Below are 16,729 nucleotides of genomic sequence, written 5' to 3' on the forward strand. Positions count from 1 at the left end.
CTTCTACCCTGTGTTTTGCCTTGTCTTATCTTTTCAAACAATGAGTAATTTCATATAGGGAACCTCTGCAGGGACAAGACTATTGTCCCACATACTCCTGTGCTCAGAACTGTCCCTGCTACTCTTCACCTGCAAACTGAGTCAGGAATTGCCCCCTTAGTGAACCAAAGAAGCATGCAAGTCCTTTGGAAACTTGTAATCACAATGCAGGCACCATTATACAAGCAGTTCAAATGTCATAACCCTTTTAATGAGACTCTGCCTTATAAGAAGTGACAGAAAATTTGCACCCAAAGTAGCAAGGGAAAAAAAAGAAAAAGTAAACAAGCAAACATTTGTCATTTTCACCCTCAAAATACTGTGAGCAACCCTGATCAGAATTGAAAGCAAGAGCCTTGTAGTTCTGAGTGTTATGAATTACTCCCTGGCCCTTGTTCACAATGTTCTTAACTCATATCTATACTGTTAGAAATGCACTATGAGGGAAAGATGCAAAATATGACTTTGCAACAATGACAAACCTCATTTTTGTGGAATATTATTCCAAGGAAATGACAAAAAGTATTCCAGACAAGGGAGCATATACTATTCAAAAAATTATTTAAAAGCCCCTGGTCACATGGAGTTGGAAGGAGTAATTTTAAAGTGAAAAGATAGCAAATAACTTGTGAGATGAAATAGCTTGAAAGACAATTCCAGTAAATCAATGAGCTTCTTGGAGGGTCCTTCAATGCGATCTTCAGCAATTAATGGAACATGTTACAACCATGTTCCTGAGTATGCTGTCAGGAATAAAGCTGTATATAATAATGGGCAGCAAGTAACACCAATTTTATGCAGTGTTTCTCCGCAGCTGTTCCTGTAAAACTTCTGTTTTGCAGACTAGCTTGAACACGTTCAGATGTTTTCACACACTGGGAGTAATATTTCAAAATGCTAAGTCTCTTACAAAGATGTCAAGCACTGTCAGCTCTCACTGGCCACAATTTCAGGACACCAGTAGTATGCAAGATAACGTCCTGTGCAGATCAGACAGAACAATCAGTAATTTCCAACTGCATACAAGAGTTTCTGTTGTGGAACTCAGGTATGAGAAGTCAGAGGCCTTGGTTTGAACTCCAGCTCTAGCTTCATTTCCCAAATGATGACTGAATTAGAGAAATACATGGCTGTACTCCAAGTCTCTCATAGAATACATACCCATTGATGGGTTCCCCCAGATAGACCTGAAACAGTAGTGGGCAATATGCAATGACAAGAAAAAAATCTTTGTAAACTGTGTGAAGACCACTGATCTAAGCTTCCTCCCACTGGCACATTAGGAAATTAATAAATCATCCTTACAGTTCTGAGAGTAAGACAGGAAAGAACCACATACACAAAAAGCTGTTCCTACCTTCTGTTTGAGCTCACTGCTTTCATTGATGAAACAATCTCTCTCCTTCTCCAGTTGGTAAATAATCTTCCTTTGTTTCTGAGCTTCATTCTTATAATTTTGGATTTCTTCTTCCAAGTTCTTCTTTGACTGTTCATGGAGCTTCACCAGATTGATCTGCTTCTGGGTGGCACTGGTGGCCTTGACCAAGTTCTACAGGGAACACAAAATAATGATTCTTGAGCTGAAAAGGCAACACTGACACCACTATGACAAAAGCATGCCATTGTCTAAGTGGATTATGAACTTCCCAGTGTTATTATTCCTTATCTAATTTGTTCAGCTGAAATACTTAAGCCTCAAATCTGATTTAAAAAAAAAAATATCTCTAACAGAACTGCTAAATCACACTTTTTCTGATTTGAAGTTAAAACACTAGTGTCTGCATTGCAAAAAAATGGCTAAGACTGCAAGTGGATGTAACTAATGACTGGAAAAACCTTACCAGCCTTAAGGCATTTAGACTGCAAAGCGTGACAATAGGCAGCAAAATAAATAATAAAGCCAAATACCCTTCCTTCTCATGTCCTAAATAGCAAGTTCAAACTGAATTTAGCCAAACTTGGTTTAAAATTATGCATAAGGATTAAATAGAAAACACCAAGATATCATCTTTACAAAATCAGCCTTCTGGTCTCATTTTGAAATTTCTTTCCCTATTCAAAACAAGTATTTGTTACCTGCCAAATCTGATCCTCTGCTCGACTCAAGACACAGGACAGTGAATCTATACCAAGTAAAGCACCTCAGAAATCATCTTTTAGCATTGAATTTACTAGATTACACTTCAGGAATGCCCATAAACATGAGATGCTATCCTGCAGTACAAGAACCTCGGACTGATGGAAAACGATCAATATGAGAAATGGACCTAAAAGCAAAGATTAATATTAACACAGCCTGCCAAGTTGCTACGTGGTGCAGCAACATTTTGGTTTGTTCTTTTACTAGCAAAGCCTTAGTTTGCCTAGATTAATATTAAACTTCACACACTTGCACATGCTTTAGATATCAAATAACGGGTTTGCAATAAAAGTGAACACGTAGCATTTTTTAACTCCCTGATGGTTTATATGTTAAAATTTAGAAATCTTTTGTGTGTTTATGGGTACTAACGCTATTTCAATGCACAGAAAAGAAGCAGTGTGAGCATTTGCTTAAGGAAATCTGAATGCTTCATTTAATGCTATTTATTCTACAACATTTTTGAGTCTCTGTGACTGTTTAAATTACAGACATTTAATTTTCAAGCTGTGAGATTTATCAGTATTATCAATGCAAACTCACCTTGCTTAGCATATCCCTTTCCCTCATAAGCTCATCTACAGCTTTCTTGTCAATCTCCGCCTGCTTTTTGGCAGCCTCCAAATCTAGAGAAAAGGAAGAAAGATAACAAATCCTGGGTTTAAACCGTATAGCTGTTAAAAATGCAGAAATAACGTAGTGAACTTTTAAAAAGCCTTAACATTACATGAACAGTTCAATTAACTGTGATAAGGTTTTGCAAACTCAGGTATCAGTTAATGATGTTAATACTTACTTGGGTACTCAGAAGAACTCAGGCACAGTAATTAATTATATGAGGACTTATTATATTTGGGCGTTCAAACCAAGATAACACAAAAAAGTTGCATTTTCAGAAATGGACCACACTGAAAATTGGAGCCTTTTAAGAAGCTTCAATATGAGCATCCAAAAATGAGGCACTTTCAAAAACAGGGACTTTCAGAATTATTCTAATACCTCCATGTGAAATTCAGTCCTCCTTTGAAGCAGTGAGATTCTACTGAATTTAGTGGAGTTAAAACTACTTGGTATGGGCCAAGATTAACACTGGACACATACTATTAAATAGATATTAAACATTGGAGACATGTTTTCACTATTTTTTAAAATTAATTAAAACCTGCTACACTAACACTGCAACTCAGGAAATGCAGTACATTGGAGAGCTAAGATGTGTCAAATATTGAGAAAAGACATGTTATTAGTAGCCATTCTCAGGCATTCCAGTATAGATTTGAATTTCCTAAACTCCTCTCTCCTTTCTAGTACAGAGCATGACCTTAGGCAGTACTAGCAAAATGCTCCTGTAAAACTCTTCCACCCTCACAGAGATGCATGAAAAACAGACACAACTTTCCATACATACAGTTATATGGAAGGGTTCATATCACATACATGCAATCACTTCAGGACACAAGCTAGAAACAAGCAAGAGCAAGGAGAGGAATTCATGGCAGTATATAGCAACTTGAACTAGATTAAGTTCATAGCAAAGGTGTTTTATCTGCCCCAGAAAGTGAAGTCTCATCAAGTCAAATATTTTTCCAACTTCATGATATTATTTTAGGAAAAAAAAAAAATCATAAAATTTTTTTAGGAAAATCACTTTGTATCTATTTTTATTTCAAAGTATATTTGATTTTGAAATGTATTTGTACTTTACAGTTAAAAAAAAAGAATGAAGTGGTTTTAAATGTGCAAAAATACCCCAAAATTTTATTTTTAAAGTTAAAGAAAATATTTGGTTAGACACAAGGCATTTTCTTCCAAAATTTCTATTTGGCAAAAATGTTGAACGTTCCTTTTTAAAGTTTTCCAGATCTGCTAGCAAGTCAAAGTCAATACTTGGACAGCTTTAGTATCCACACTGACCAGCTGAAATCCTAAACATACCAGAACTAAGTTTATCAGCTCGCTTGCACATGTTCATTTCCAGGCTGTAACTATTCAGCAGATTCAAAGCAGGAAAAAAGTGTGTCCTAACCATGTCTGATTTCAGTAAGCTCTGAGATTGCTTCTCTCTCACAGGTCAGCGCAGGAGCAATGAAGGTGCCCTGGCGGTGACTCTCTATGTGACATGGCACAAATTGGCACACTACAAAGTTCAGTTATGTCTGTTGTATTTTCACCCCACATACGCTACATTATGAAAATTCTGTAAGCCTATAATGTTTTAAAAAGCTGTAGATTCTAACTGTCATTTATACAGTCTCATACTAGACACTAAAACAGAATGATCCTAACAGGGGGATATACCCTGAATTAACAGATTACGAATCAGAAGACAAATCCAGCCATCAGCTAGACGCCTACCTCTCTCCAGTCCAGATATTTGATTTTTTAGGGTGTTTTTCTCATGTCCTGCATCAACTTTTTGTTCCTCTGCAACACGCAGCTTATTCTGGAGAACATCTCTTACTTTATTCAGCTTTGAAATTTCAAGGCGCATCTGAGTGACTTCATCATCTCTGGTCTACAGAACAGCAACAAGGGGAGAGAAGATATCCATAGAAAGAAAATAACCTCTGTGCTTGGTTTATATTTATCCCATGAAACTCAGGAAGCAAAGGTGTAAGTGCTGTGGGTCACCTGAGAGAAGATAATTAGCTAGATGAACAATATTAAAACTAATTTAAGCAAAGACATCTAGGGCAAGGAAAATGATAATCAAATATTATTCTTTAAGGCTGAAGATGGTCAATAAAGGATCTCCAGCTGCAGACCTCACACAGTACTACCCAATTAGTCCTGTAGATTAAACACGGGCAGCTCTAATTTCCTTTGAAGTATTAAGGACAGTGACTCTGATGAGAAAGATATTTGTAGTGTAGTCTGATTGCATGTCCCTAGTAGCAGGTATCTGTTATTCCCACCTCTTTTATAATCTATGGTTTTAAAGAAAAAGCAAAATGTAGACTTTGTCTCATTTGCTATACAATCAGAGGAGAAAATAAACAATCAAAACACTGCATAAGTGGTTACCAGGAAACATAAACAATAATTACAACATAAATTAGTCTTTTTCCTTTTACAAAGTAAATATAACTTCCTCATTTAATTCAGTGCCACTGTTAGGTTTTGCAGTCATCACAGACTAGTGTTCCACTTACAGCCTCAGATACTGATTCTGTGAGATGGTGAATCCTGCTATGTGAGTATCTTCTGGGAGGATATGAATCTCCTCAATTCTTAGTGATGATAGCCTTCAAGAGAGTTATGAATACTTTCCCAGTTTGGGCTGCCCAACACCCTGGTGGAGGCACTCAGCCCATTGCAGGATGAAACTGAAAGCACAGTGCCTACAAAAAAGACATCTCGGATCATGACTAGGGCTCTTAGAAGCTTCAGCAATTGGTTTAATTACTAACTGGGCAGTATCTTCTATTTTTTTGTTCCCAGAAGTCCATATGCATGGCTACAAGTTCCATCAACTTTTGAAGTTAGGATAAGATCACAGAATCAAAACCTTCCTTTTGACACTCTAGAGCCCTAAATGTAAGTCACATTTGAATACATTGTTTGTGAAGTTTTAAAGAATTATGGTATTGCAAGAGGTAGTGATAAATCCAGATAACCTGAAAAAGACAGTAATTTGTTTTTCAAATAGGTAAGAAAACTATCCTCCAGTCTGCCTAACCAAATACAATAGAAAACAAGCTCCCACCATACAGCCCATTAAGGATCCAAATCAGAATCATCTGTGTTATATTAGTTATGAACTGAGTTTTTAATCTGTCAGTGGTTCGTTTGTATCATTCTGACTAACAGTTCCCATTAAAAAAAAAAAAAAAAAAAAAGCTCTCTATTGACAGTCTGTCTTTTTATTTGTGTGAATTGGTTATACTTGACCAAACCGTGATAAGATAATGATTTTCTACCTGAATTTTCTAATGTTTACTGCTTTAACCCCAATGATGATACAAAATGCAAGATACAGGAGACAGATTAATAACGTTTAAGACTTATACATTACCCTTTATCACAAATGCTTTCAAAGTACCCTAAAAAACATGCAGGAATCATTTAATCCTTCCCCAGCTGAAACTCCCTGACTTCTGAGTGGTACAAAACAACTGTTAAACAATGTAAAGTCATGCAAGAAAACCATTTAGAAAATAAACACCATCTTGTTTACTTATATTTAACTTCCCCAACTGATACTGTGGGGGGAAAATTTTACTGTTGGAAGCAACTACCTTCAGTGGAAGCTATCCAGGATGCTGTCATTATAATTTATTAACATTTTTCAATGGGTTTTGGCAACATTCCAATTATGTTAATCACTGTAAGAAAGTTGTTGCTCTTATCTGAAAATCTCACAATTGACAAAAGACCTTATGCTTGTCAAAAGTACCATGCATCCTTTATGAACACAATGTGTTGAGCATTTTGGTTCATTTTTTTTAAGGGACCTCGACAGGCTTGAGAGGTGGGCCCGTGCAAACCTCATGAAGTTCAACAAGGCCAAGTTCAAGGTCCTGCACATGGGTTGAGGCAATCCCAAGCACAACTGCAGGCTAGGCTAAGAGGGGGTTGAGAGCAGCCCTGTGGAAAAGGACTTGGATGTATTGCTGGATGAAAAACTATGATTCAATAGTGAGCACTCACAGCCCAGAAAGCCAGCCGTATCCTGGGCTGCATCAAAATATGCATGACCAGCAGGTTGAGGGACACCTCAACTGCTCCCATGACACCCCACCTCCCGTGCTGTGTCCAGCTCTGGGGCCCCCAACATCAGAAGGACATGGACCTGGCTCAAGCAGGTCCAGAAGAGGCCTCAAAGATGACCAGGGGGCTGGAGCACCTCCCTGTGAATACAGGCTGAGGGGGTTGGGGTTCTTCAGCCTGGAGAAGAGGAGGCTCCGGGGAGACCTTATAGCAGCCTTCCAGTACTTAAAGGGGGCTACAGGAAAGATGGGGAGGGACTCTTTATCAGGGAGTGTAGTGATAGGACAAGGGGTAAGGGCTTTAAACTGAAAGAGGGTAGATCTAGACTAAATGTAAGGAAGAGATTCACTGTGAGGGTGGTGAGGCACTGGCACAGGTCACCCAGAGCAGCTGTGGCTGCCCCCTCCCTGGAAGTGTTCAAGGCCAGGTTGGACGGGGCTGGGAGCAACCTGGTCTAGTGGAAAGTGTCCCTGCCCGTGGCAGTGGGGTTGGAACTAGATGGTTTTTAAGGTCCCTTCCAACCCAAGCCATTCTATCACTCATTCTATGATTCTGTCTGCTTTCTGAAACTCAGCTCCTCCAGCAGGACGGGTGCTACACTGTCAGGTGAAAGGGTTGGAGGCTGAACCATGTCACAGAAAGAATGGCATCCAGTGACAGCCAGATCTATTCCTAAGAACTCTTTGTGTTTCTTCCAAAACTACCCATAGGGAACTATCAGCACAAGAACTGAGGTCATCCCTGTCCCAGGTGGTAAGACTGCTGTCAGAGTGATATGGCTGATAGGAGGCATGCACCTTCGGGTACTTACTTTCAGTTCTGTTGTCTTCTGCTGGATGTCCTGCATCACCTCTTCAAACATCACACTGTGCTGCTCACTCTCTTGCATGAGCTTATTATTTCTCATCTGCAATTGCTCAAGTTCCTTACCAGCTTTTTCATTCAAGATCTGTTATTAAAGAACAATCCTATTAATTCTTTTTAATCTCATTGCAATATCTACATATATATGAAGACAGAATCTTCCATCTCCCCAGGAGATAAAAGCTGCTACAGATTGTTGTCTGCTTAAAACCCACTCTTCATTGCTGCTGAAATTACTAATATGAAATATGATACATGTTCATATTGACTAGGGGAAATGATAATTTCTAATGAATAACACAGCCAGTGTAATTTTTTTTTCTGGGAGCTTAGCAGGTCTCTCTTGCAGGTGGTAGATAAATATTTTACTTCTTGTTAGGCATTTGGCAAGCATCACATAACACAACCTGCTACATATAATTACTGAAAATGAGTATGAGCTTCAAATTATTTCAATCAGCAGAGGGCAGGGAAGCTCTGTTTCTTAGCAAGCAAAGTCTACATTAATATTCTGATAACATTTCTCTGGGTACATGGTTTGCTGAGACCATGACACAATCATTTTCCTCTCTAATTTGTTTCCAGTTAAAAGCCCAGAAGAGCAGTTTCATGGTTTCTATTGGAGAACATATACTTCAATACTGGAGCTGCCAGTCTCTTCTTCTGCTTGATGGGACTTCCCCTAACAGATATTACTCCAAAAGTGAGAAAAGAACAGCCATCGTATTTTTCACTTCAAGAATTAATGTGTGATAAACTGATGAAGTCAATATTTACTATGCCCTTAACAAACATTAAAGGAAGAGAAGTGGAATCTCCCTCTTCTGAATGCATGCAGAAGCAAAGACAATGTAAAACAAATTTTAGGTGAACTATTGGTTTCCAGCATAGTTTGGACAATTGAATGTCCCTAAAATCTTCACTTAGAAGGGTTGGTTGAAAGGGACCATAGAAAGGAGGAGGAGGAAAAATGGACCAGAACCAGGAATTGTAGACATCCTATTTAAAACCAATATGATTGTCCTGGCAGATCATGGAACTGCCCTTAAAAGCTGAATCAAATCGGTGATATGCAGAGAAATAATCAAGTCTTCTCTGTATCTTTTTATGTGAAGTATTTTACTAAGACTCTATGTTGACAAAAAATTGTCACAGACCTCTACCTTCACAAATTCAGAAACCTGACGGGAAGAAAAAGACATAAAAGTCATAAATTTACAGTATACACACAACTCCCAAAGAAGTTTCCCTTGAGGTAGGACTGTTTTACAGTGATGAGATCTCCCCTGCCATTTACTGAAATTGCTTCTCTGAGAGTTTCTCAAAGTCAAGGGAAATGGACTGAAAACCTGAAAATTCAGACACTTGCAGAACACTATGTTAGGACATTTCCAGATAAAGTTTTTAGAAACAGAATGGGGAAAATCAATCAAAAAGGTTTACGAAGACAGTTCTCTGCCCTTTCACAGAAACTCTTCCACAGGCTTGAGAGGTAGATAAAAATTATTGTGACAGAGAAGAAAGAAGGGGTGGGAAGTAAAATGACTTTACCATTGCCACTACAGTCAATCAGTGGCAAAACTGGCAATGTACGTCAGAAGTCCAACCCAGCAGTCTCCCGTTACTATCATTAGATCATCCATGCTCTTCACAGACTTTGTCTCATTTGCTCTGATCTTTTAAAGATGATCTCTAACAACATCACTGAAACCCACAACTGATTTCTGTGAGGAAATCTATCTGAAATCTGCCAGCAATCTTTACATGTTTATTTATTAGTAAAATAATATTTATATAAAAATAAATATTTAACAAAATGTATTGAATTAAAATAATCTCTCACCCTCTCCCTTCAGGAAAATCCATTTTCTTCTTCTTATGACATCTGACCCTAATGTTAGACCTTATGAACACAGTGTGCCATGTACCCTACCTTCTGCTCTTTTAGATGCTGTTCCATTTTCAGTTGTTCCTCTTTGTTCTTCTGTATATGTTGCTGTAAATTCTTGATCTCAGCTTGCTTGTTATCCATTTCAGCTAGAAGATTTTTCAGGTCCTTCTCCATTTTTTCCTTCTTTCGAGCCTCACGCGATGCCTCATTCTGATGCAGCTGGATTTCTTGCTGAAGCTATAATAATAGAGAAGACAGAAGTTTTAAGTTATGCTACCTTTTATTCAGGAAAACAAGGCCTCTCACCTCTCTTTCTACTACGTTTGATTTTGAAAGCAACAGCTTGTATAGTACTATTCCCAATACTACATGGAATATGTCAGATGTTCTCAGAAGTAAATATGTTCTCTAGTAGTTGAACAAAAAGTCCTCTATGAGGGAACCTATTTATTGGTGACAAGAATTTGTAAGCACCGGTCAGTTCACCCACACATAAGGGCCTGATACAGTTCAGACATAAAAGCATTCCTCCCAAGTTGCAGTAGCACAAATGTATTTTCAGTTGTAAGTTACTTGTAAAGTGGTACTTTCTAAATGCAGCATTAAAACTAATTAGGGCTTGATGTTGTATTGCAAGGCTTTTTATTTTGATTTTTCTATCTCACCAGCAGAAACATTTATTACACTGATAGTAAAGGAAAGAGAGAGACATCAGATCAGTGTTCGTTTACACAACTGCTCTCAGTCTTTCTGCTCTCAAAGTTCCACTGTGGGAACTTTGAAATAGGAGCTTTCTCTCATATTTAATAGACTGTCCTATGACTTCTGCTCTCTCCTTCCCCAAAAATGTGATGGAGAAGAATCAGCAGAGAGGAGACACAGGGATCCACATGGAAATACTCATTCCAGCCAGGGACCAGCAATATAAAGATGTTCTTCTCTTAAAGATTCTTCTCCCTATGAGCCCACAGATTAAAAGTTGCCAGAACTGACAGGGTCTTCAACAGGATCTTCAAAAACACGCTGTCATTTAAGCAGTCTGAAGTGGGGAATAACTTCATACTGGGAGAATGGGAGGTGGTTACAAGTGCTGTAACAATCCCATAGATTTAGGGGCTGATGAAGTCAGTATCCAAAGATTAAGGCTGGCAAGATTCAATAAGTTTTGACGGGAGTTTCAATTCTCTCTCTTTCCTCCCATGCCCACAATGCTGTCAGAAAAGCAAAGATTTATATTCTCTTGTAATACATTCCCACCCATCTGCTTTAGAAACAGAAACGAGTTATGTGCATGAAACCTAGACTAATAATTAATTTCCTCTTTGTGATTAATAAAAATCCGAGCTGAATGCTGTGTCTATCTCTTCTCTGTTCTTTAAGTGTTTTCTGATTTTCCTTTCTCTTTTGTCTTGCTTCAGTCTCTATTTATTCTGCTTTAAATTATTTTATTCCACATTATTATGTTTTTATATTTTGATGTATCAGAGTTCTGTATCTCATCTTCCATTGTTTTCTACTTTCTCTTCATTCAGTGGTTATCCTATTGATCCTATTGATCCTTGGTCTTCTGTATCTCTAGCTGCTATACACATTTAAAGGGTCAGTAAGGAACTGCCTACTCAGATTGTCAGAAAACCAGAAAACATAACTTAAAGAGGAGACAAAAAAATAAAAGCAAAGATGAGATGGAATATGACTGGTCTATACAGATACTAGTGAGGTGACAGATTATTTAAACTGAAAAACAGTAGGCAAGAATCAGTGTGAAGAAGAAAGTAGGAGGTCTCTAACTATTAGAAAAGTGAGGTTCTGGAAAAGCTTGCCATAACAAGAAGGGGAGAAAATAGCCTAATTAGCTTTTAAGTCAGAATTTGATACATTCTTCAAAATTATGGTATGGCATCATATGACAACCACCAACAACAGCAAGGGACCTAGGATCTCCATTCCAGGTCTATGTTCTAAGTGGTTCTTTGGAGGCATAAGGATTTATGAAAAAACCACACATCTCCAGTATGAAAGATAACTGTGATTCAGGCAAAGGAACCTTGGCCTCATTCAGGGTATTGGGAAACAATGGAAGCAGCTGGTACATGACAATACACTTTGCAAAAGACATAGCCTAGAAGTAGAGGAAAATAGAAAAATCATTCACAACAGAATCCTTTCTGAGCACTCCTGAAAATGTCTGAGATGTGAAAGAACGGGTAGTAGCATACTAGTCAATGGAGATCAATTGCAACAGTGGAGAATGGTTCAGGACAAAGCCAAAAATCACCACCCGGTGATCTGTACAGACCTGCATAATGGATTGATCTGCCTCATTTTTTGCCCTCTCTGCACCCTGCTGCTGCTCTGTGGCTTGAGTTAGACTTTGACGTAACTTCACGACCTCTGACAACAGTTGGTCTCGCTCCTTTGTTACCTCTTCTTTAAGTTTTAGCAAATCCTGGATACTGGAAGCAAAGAAATAATAGTCAAGCAGTGTCACAGGCCATTTCTGTTCTTCTTCCTATGCCAGAGCAAGATCTTTTGTGAGAAACAGGAATTTAAAAGTAATGTGTTTTATTTTAAACTCCTCTTGGATTAAGGCTCTGATGGTCAATTGAATTATATGCTCTATCTACTCTGATCTTAGTCACCATCAACATAGGCAGCATTAAAAGATAATCTAGTCCAATAAATCACTCTTTCTTGTTATATCACATCTCCACAGGTCTGAAGAAACCTTCAGTTTCCCAAAAAGGTAACAGGGAACAAAATTCCTGCATTTCTCTATGCAGTTTGCCTGACTGGGCATCTAACTAGGTTATGTCTTACAGTCACCCAATGCAAGAATAAAACAGACTCCCTGTTTGAACACATTTAAAATCTGAAAGAAAGTCCAAGCAGTGTGGATTCAAGCTCAACCTTAAAAACAAGCCTTATGCTTCTAAAAGACTATAGGGTTTCAGCCCTACAGGTTTAAAAACCTGAAAAGGAGTTTTCTAGTCCCACTGCTTTGTCACTGGACAGGTTAAGCATGGAACTGGAGGGCAATTACAGAAGGAACTTTAAGAAGAAATTGTAAGTAGTCAGGTCTCAGCAACCTGGGCAGCAGCTGGAAATGGCAGGAGTGAGGTCTTGGCAAAGTAACTGCTCCTGGCTCTTGCAGGAAAATGCCAAAAGCAACCACAGCAATTTGCCTTTAGGGAGAGTTATACTAGGGAAAGGCTTAATGGCCAAGCTTTTAGATCCAAGGAAACCTGTTACACAGGTCCAGAACACTTCAGGGACTAAAGGTGAAGGAGTGGCTTTCTCATGCATCCAGGTGGTTTATGTGCTGGCACCTTCCTCGGAGGGGAAATGTTTGAGCATGCTAAAGGCCTTGATCACAGACACAAATCTTATTTATGCGGCCTGGATAAACAGTGCATGGGGAGATGAGCATGTCCCATACATATCCTGAATTCATAATATAAATAAATACCTTACACAGTGTGAAAATTTCAAGCCAGAACCAGCTGGCCAGGCCATCAGCAATCTCGATAGAAAGCACACAGGTCATAGGGTCAATATACTTAATCTCATTTTGAGTTTACACTTAATCTTACAGCATAAGCACAGTCTGAGGACCTAATACTACAAACACTAGCTTTTGGAAGGCTTTTGAGCAACTGCTGAGGATCATTATTATTTGCACACTGTAGTGGCTAGAGGGTCCACCCAAGACTAGGTCCCTCTATGCATAAGTGTTCATTAAAAAAAAAAACATAGTCTTGAAAATGTATACATATAAAATACAAACAAGAATACAGATAGCAATAATGCCTTATAACCAAGCTGGGAACAGAAGAGAAATCAAGTCTCCTGCTTCCTTATCTACTTGACCCTGCTGCCATCACATGTAAAAAAGTTGACAGGATCCTATTCTCAAAGACAAAGTATGTTGACATGCTAGTCAGATAAAACAATATGACAGATACTGAGAAAGTGCATAATATCGATTTTTATTTGATCTCTCAGCTTAATCCAATGCTGAATGAACTCAGTCAGAGCCTGATTCTGTGCTTGCTTACTGCATAAACACATAGACCAATAAATGTGCACTCATGAGAAAAGTAAAAGGCAGAAAAGACCTCTCTTTCTGTTTTCCACTGTCTTTGTAGTGTCTAAATGGCTAAACAAGGTGTAGAATGATAGAAAAACAGATCAGGCTTTCTCCCTCCCTGAGGAAAACTTACTTGTACTCCTGTCCCAGCGACAGTCCAGATCCTTGATCCACTAAATTAGTTAGGCGCGTAATTTCCTCTTGAAGTGAATTAATTGTTTCCTTTGCTTTCTGTTCCTTTTCATAGGCTGTATCCACCATTTTCCAGGCCTTTTCAATCTCCTAGAAGCAAAATGTAAAACAATTACATAAATAAAATTGGGTTGAAAATTAACAACAAATTAAAAATTAATTGCCTTGCATTTTGGTTAATTAAAAAAATAGATTTTCATGCCTTTTCATGCTTAGATTCACAGTTTTCTTCACTAGTTAGTTGTATTTTCTTTTGGGTGAGAGCATAGAAAACATTCTGAACCATTCAGGCTCTGTCAATTTACACCACAAAAGCTCTAATACATTTTCTTTAACCCATAGATCTGAACATTATCAAATCTCACTCTATGAGGTTTTGGTCATGTGAGTCCCAGTAATATCTAAAAATGTACTGAAAATTCAGCGCCCACAAAAGTACCATCTACTTAAATAGCTCACTTATGTCTGTAAAAATCTTATTAGCTGTTATGACAATGAATATCCAATTTGATTTGGATGAGAAAAAGATGTTACTTGGGGCTTTTCTCCCTCTTTGTTCATTTTCATCTGTGAGGACCTAGTGTATTTTGATTTTAACTATATATTTAGACAAGTCACAATTCTCATGCCAAATTTCAGCACATGGAATTAGTTGAATAACAGACTTGTGTGCCTCTCACAAGCCCAGGGTTTGATATCCATAAACAGGATAGGGGAGGAGGTTTCAGTTGATTTTTTAACTTCCTCTGCATCTCTCTCCCTTGAATCACATCCTTAAGAATCACACAGCAGGCTTATTCCTTGCCAGGTTCAAACCAAGCTCCCATCAGTTCTGGAATCCTGTGCTAAAAAAAAATGCAGAAATCCCGAAAGCAACTGGACTGGAAGAAAAGTTCCTGAAGATTCAGTAAATAATGCAGACACTGCTTTTGATACTACAAGTCCCTGAGCTGCAAATCACAGCATGATGTCCTCTCTCTCTCATGCTCTTTTCTCAGCTGGCTCCTGGTGGAGTTCTGGACTTGATGGACTTGAACAGATTTAGACTCCAAGTATGGCTGTGCAGCTCTACATCAGCTCTAGGGTCTCCCCAAGCAGAAACATATAGAAGAATCATTACATCAAGCCATAATATCCTTTTCAATCCTTACTTCCATCATACAAAAATGGGGCAGGGAAAAAAATAATTAAAAAACAACTCCACAATGAGGAATATCAAATGATTTCATTTACATCAAATTGTTTACAGTAATTTTTTATTGAAATTAACATCTCTGGTTCTAAAAAAAATCCTATTTAACATTAAACTCAAAATTATGACACCTACATTATGGTATATTTTTAATATATTTATTGAAATCTTTTAAATCAAATAAATGGAGTACTTAGCTGTTTACTGCCTAAATTAAAAACTCAAGCTACCAAACTAGCAAAAGTAACAGGCTACCAGAATTTGCTTAAAAGATAACACAAAACACAAAATATAACATCTGCAGCCTCTTCAAACTGGAGAGGAAATACATTTTCTTTTTATTTATTGAATTAGTTCAGCACATCTAAATTTGAGAAACCATCTGGAACTTAAAGATCAGGAATGTTTGCTCTTCTTTTTTTTTCCCAATCTATTAATAAAGCGTTAAACAATGGGCTTTACTTGCTCAGAAATTCACTACCTACAAACAGTATTTTCATTACTTAATAAAGTACTTAGTTCAAAATTTAGTTTGAAAAATGTGCTTTTCACTTATGTATCAAGCATATTTAAACAGTTTTAAATATTAAAGTCAATTTTTATGTTTTATACATTTTGAGTTCTAATTTCCATTCAAATGCAGCAGCAATCATACATAAAGTATTAAGTATCATCTAGTAAATAATAAATTTTTCATTCATTATTATCTTACATAAAAATGTTCAATTATGAAATTTAAATATATGCACACTAGGCTGAAATAATGACATGAAGACATACTGTATTAACTTGACAGGTAGAAAAGCGTAACATATAGCTGTAAATAAACTGTTTGCCAACCAATGAGAATCAACCAACCTTTCTCTAGAAAAATGCAAATGGAAAATAAGATTAAAGCTGATTACTTAAATCAAAGCTTTCTGCTGGCTGATTAGACTGTGATTAAAATTGGTGATTAAATCATTACGATTGGAGTTTTGGGGGATAGAACTGGTGAATAAAATCAATATGACCTCTAATAGGTCTAATAGGCTTCAGTGAGTATTTTGTTTTGGTGAGTGTTTGCAAGACTGATCCCCCAAAGTCAATGAGGCCATTCAGATAAACAGTGATTTCAGGTCACCCTAAGCTGTGCTTTTTCACCTTTATCTTGATTTTGATATGCAAAACAATTGTAATGAATTTCTATTGATAAAAACAATTTTTATCAATAAAGTTAGCAGGCACAGATGATGGCCTATTAATAAGTAAAATCTAAATAAGCATTTGCTGCAGACTTCGGCATCAGAAAAACTGGGCTTCACTGTAGTTGTTTCTTGGTTGTGTCTTTTACTTTGAATAGTGGATCAACAGATTGCTTCCTTTAACCTCAAAAGTAAAGAGGAGGAAATTTTTGATGGTGAAAGCCTTCACTGAAAAAATATTCACATTATTACTCAGTGCAGAGGGGAACTGAAAGAATGCAATATGTCAGCATCAGTGGGCAATTGCAGTACATAGTTAGGTAGGTAACATGCACTGCAGTCCGTTGATGAGAAGCTCAGCAGGAGCCAGCAATGTGCACTCACAGCCCAGAAAGCCAGCCGTATCCTGGGCTGCATCAAAATATGC

At 37.7% G+C, this 16,729-nt stretch overlaps 1 protein-coding gene across 1 annotated transcript in view; it reads right to left on the bottom strand.

The window, feature by feature from the left end:
* Positions 1 to 16,729, bottom strand: part of CFAP58 (cilia and flagella associated protein 58) — a 60,234-nt gene that overhangs the window by 38,390 nt on the left and 5,115 nt on the right. Inside the window, exons 3-9 of the mRNA XM_032988708.2 lie at positions 13,868 to 14,016; positions 11,944 to 12,100; positions 9,687 to 9,881; positions 7,701 to 7,838; positions 4,535 to 4,694; positions 2,723 to 2,805; positions 1,397 to 1,588 (exon numbers count right to left, since the gene is read on the bottom strand). Of these exons, the coding sequence (XP_032844599.2) occupies positions 1,397 to 1,588; positions 2,723 to 2,805; positions 4,535 to 4,694; positions 7,701 to 7,838; positions 9,687 to 9,881; positions 11,944 to 12,100; positions 13,868 to 14,016 (1,074 nt within the window). The remainder of the gene's footprint in view (positions 1 to 1,396; positions 1,589 to 2,722; positions 2,806 to 4,534; positions 4,695 to 7,700; positions 7,839 to 9,686; positions 9,882 to 11,943; positions 12,101 to 13,867; positions 14,017 to 16,729) is intronic.

The sequence above is a fragment of the Tyto alba genome, unplaced genomic scaffold (assembly GCF_018691265.1).
Source record: "Tyto alba isolate M040663 unplaced genomic scaffold, T.alba_DEE_v4.0 Super-Scaffold_1, whole genome shotgun sequence".
NCBI lineage: Eukaryota > Metazoa > Chordata > Aves > Strigiformes > Tytonidae > Tyto > Tyto alba.